At 47.3% G+C, this 3,294-nt stretch overlaps 2 protein-coding genes across 2 annotated transcripts in view; both read left to right on the top strand.

Moving 5' to 3' along the window:
- The window catches only part of mrps28 (mitochondrial ribosomal protein S28), a 4,668-nt gene extending 3,030 nt beyond the window's left edge, over nucleotides 1-1,638 (top strand). The window contains exon 3 of the mRNA XM_020620283.1: nucleotides 585-1,638. Within this exon, the coding sequence (XP_020475939.1) occupies nucleotides 585-1,121 (537 nt within the window). The 3' untranslated portion in view covers nucleotides 1,122-1,638. The remainder of the gene's footprint in view (nucleotides 1-584) is intronic.
- Nucleotides 1,639-2,317: 679 nt separating this feature from the next.
- The window catches only part of aars2 (alanyl-tRNA synthetase 2, mitochondrial (putative)), a 12,171-nt gene continuing 11,194 nt past the window's right edge, over nucleotides 2,318-3,294 (top strand). The window contains exon 1 of the mRNA XM_020620266.1: nucleotides 2,318-2,665. Coding sequence (XP_020475922.1) covers nucleotides 2,432-2,665 — 234 coding nt within the window. The 5' untranslated portion in view covers nucleotides 2,318-2,431. The remainder of the gene's footprint in view (nucleotides 2,666-3,294) is intronic.

Raw genomic sequence — 3,294 nt, 5'->3', positions numbered from 1 at the left:
TCTAACTCACTCCAGAATCTCTCCTTCTCTTCTAACTCACCCCCTACTTGTGGAACATAACCACTGACTACATTCAACACTACTCCTTCAATTTCCAACTTCAGACTGATCACCCTGTCTGACACTCTTTTCACCTCTAAAACATTCCTCACCAGCTCCTCCTTCAGGATCACTCCTACCCCATTTCTCTTCCTGTCCACACCATAATAAAACAGTTTGTATCCCCCTCCAATGCTACGTGCTTTGCTACCCTTCCACCTGGTCTCCTGCACACACAGTATATCTACCTTCCTTCTCTCCATCATGTCCACCAGCTTTCTACCTTTCCTTGTCATTGTGCCAACGTTAAGAGTCCCTATTGTCAGACCTATACTCCTGCCTTTCCTCTTCTCTCTTTGTCTACGAATCCTTCTACCTCCTCTCCTTCTTCGACCAACAGTAGCCTACCTATTATTATTATTTATTATTTTATTTTTTCAAAGAATGGAAGCTGTAACTAGCCTGGAGCCGCCAGGCGGCGCTCTGACAGCTTCTTCTCTGCAGAAAGTTGAAGCCGGAAGCTGCTCTAGGTGTTGGGGCGATAATATGGCGGGGTTGTGCCAGCAGTCTCCAGCTCCAGGGTTGGGCTCCGGTTCAACTCCTGCAGGGTCATCAGAAGCCTCTTCAGTTCAGATTCAAACGTGGCCTCCGACAGTGACCAGTTTGCTGCGGACAGACCCAGATCCGGCTTCGCTGCCGCCTTCGACCTGCAGTCAGAGCTCCGACAGGAGGCAGATTCCACCGCGAAGGCCCAAAATGAAAGCTTCGCCTCGCTTCTTCGCCGGTGCCCGCTGATCCAGATGGGTCCGGCCAAGGACAAAGTGGTGATCGGGAGGATCTTCCATGTGGTCCAGGACGATCTATACATCGACTTCGGCGGGAAGTTCCACTGTGTGTGCCAGCGGCCGGTGGACGGAAAGAAGCTACAGCGGGGCAGCAGTGTCCGTCTGCGGCTGCAGGACCTGGAGCTCACCTCTCGATTCCTGGGAGCAAACACCGACACCACGCTGCTGGAAGCCCAGGCCGTACTGCTGGGCCCGCTGGAAGCACGGGACCGACGGGAGAACCAGTACCGGGACTGAACGGACATAGGCGGCCAGGCCATGTTAACGTAAAATCTGTGGTTTTCTAAAGGGAGCCTGGCAGCGGTAGTACGGAGTTTAAGGAATGAACTTTAAACTGGAGAAAGGAAACCTGGGCGGATGTTTCCACAGTGTCTGTTCACAGATTCTGATGTGTGATTGTGATTAAGTTTCACTCTGATCTAGAAACTCATCAGAAATGTGATGTTTCACTTTGGACTCTAGGCTACAGATGTGATCTGTCTGGAGCAGCCCAGATGTTAGGATCAGCTAAAATAAACACAATGAAAACAGTTCTTGATTATTCCTCCACAAAGGGCCAAGCTTCACTTTACGCTTTTCACATAACACTTCACAAACTGTCCATGAAATTTGGATTAAATCATAACTACTTAAAACATTAAGATGTTTGTTTTGTGTTTGTTTTTTCTTGGTGAGAACATGCTTTCAAATACTTAGGCCCTATAATGTAGCCCAGTACAACACCTCCTTTAACTATGACATCAGTAATAAACATATAATTGAATGTATGTAAACTATTGTGTAAGACTTGACTCTGTCAGGAAAACAAGTCTCAGAGTGAAAGTTAAGTTATATAAACTGAGTTGCTTCTGCATAGAAGTACTAGAACATGTGTGCACCTCATTTGTTGAGCTTTAGGTCTAAGATGAGAATTCACGGTTGTAACATTGTAGATAAGTCAGAAAACAAGGAAAAGCACTGTGGGCTCTTTAAACAGAAGCTGAAGGAGAAGTGGCAGGAAGAAAGAAAAGGATGGTGGTTTAATGGGATTCAAAGGATAGTAAAAGATGAGAGGGATATTATCAAGGCTGAGATTTGGACATACTGGGCTTCAATATATGGAAGCATAATACAGGCCAGTGTTGATATTGAAGAGGCATTAGAACATATCATGTTACACTGTCAGAAATACACAAAGAAGAGATCTAATGCAAAACCTCAGAAAGAAAAAAGGGAATTATAAGCCAATAGATATCTTAGGAAAACACTCAGGAGATGAATGGTACCCGTTTTTGTTTCAGCACCTTAGAACAAGTACGCTAGCTGAGAGAATATGATTTTTAAAAAATGTATTGTTATTGATTTAGTTTTTAAAAAACATTTTATACAGGCCTCTTGATCCCACCAGTTGGTGGCGGTAATGCACCATTTCGTTGCCAACCGCCATAAAACCCGAAGAAGAAGAAGAAGAAGAAGCAGCGCGTCATGAGAAGCTGTAGTACCTGACACGGTCACCATGGTCTGGGTTAAGCCCGGCTCTGTCACACTTTGACTACTTTGTGGTCCACATGTTAAGACCGATCCTCCAGAGGTTCCGGCCGCTCAGCGGACCGCCGGGCCTCCCCTTTGTCCGCTCAGTTCGCTACTTCAGCGTCTTCCCTCCGGAGCTGCCCGCCGCCAAAGTCCGCAGCATCTTCCTGGATTTCTTCCAGCAGAAACACGGACACCTGCTGGTGCAGTCCTCCCCGGTCCGTCCCAGAGGAGACCCCAGCCTGCTCTTCGTCAACGCCGGCATGAACCAGGTCAGTGGAGATCCGGTCCGGTCCGGTCCGGTCTAGTATACCTGAGGAAAACTAGCGTTGTTAGCTAACGAGTTCTGTGAATGCTGATTAGACATCACCTTAAAGCCTGAGCGCGGTTTAGTCCTCTTTCAGGTTTGTGAGAACGTTGTTTTATTTATTAAAGCAGAGTGTTTGCTCCATGCAGACCACATCAGTCCAGGTCTAGCTTTAAAACCAGCACATCTACATCTGATCTGGATGCGATGAACAGGTGGACTCTAACTTTAACGGTCGTTTATACAAAACCAAACGAAAGGAAAATATATTGGCTGTGTACAGACGAACCTAGTGTTCAGTTGGTCTGATTAGTCCTTTTCCACGTACTGATGTGCACTCAAAGTGCTTTACACCATTTCCCATCCACACACACACTGGTGACATCTCCGGGGGCAGCCAGGGGTTCGGTGTCTTGCTCAAGGACACTTCGACTTGTGGGCTGGGGATTGAACCCGCGCCACTACCTGACCCACAGCCGCTCCTAAGCATAACACCCGAGAGGCCACTGGTGCACTGGTAACATGTCAGACCAGTCGGCCAGGAAGTGCTCTTGTAGACCAGATAAGAGATTTATAGTCTGTGTTCGGTTCAGC

Source organism: Monopterus albus, unplaced genomic scaffold (genome assembly GCF_001952655.1).
Source record: "Monopterus albus unplaced genomic scaffold, M_albus_1.0 scaffold235.1, whole genome shotgun sequence".
Taxonomy (NCBI): domain Eukaryota; kingdom Metazoa; phylum Chordata; class Actinopteri; order Synbranchiformes; family Synbranchidae; genus Monopterus; species Monopterus albus.
Note: the sequence above shows the minus strand (reverse complement) of the source record. Positions and strands in the feature narration are given on the sequence as shown.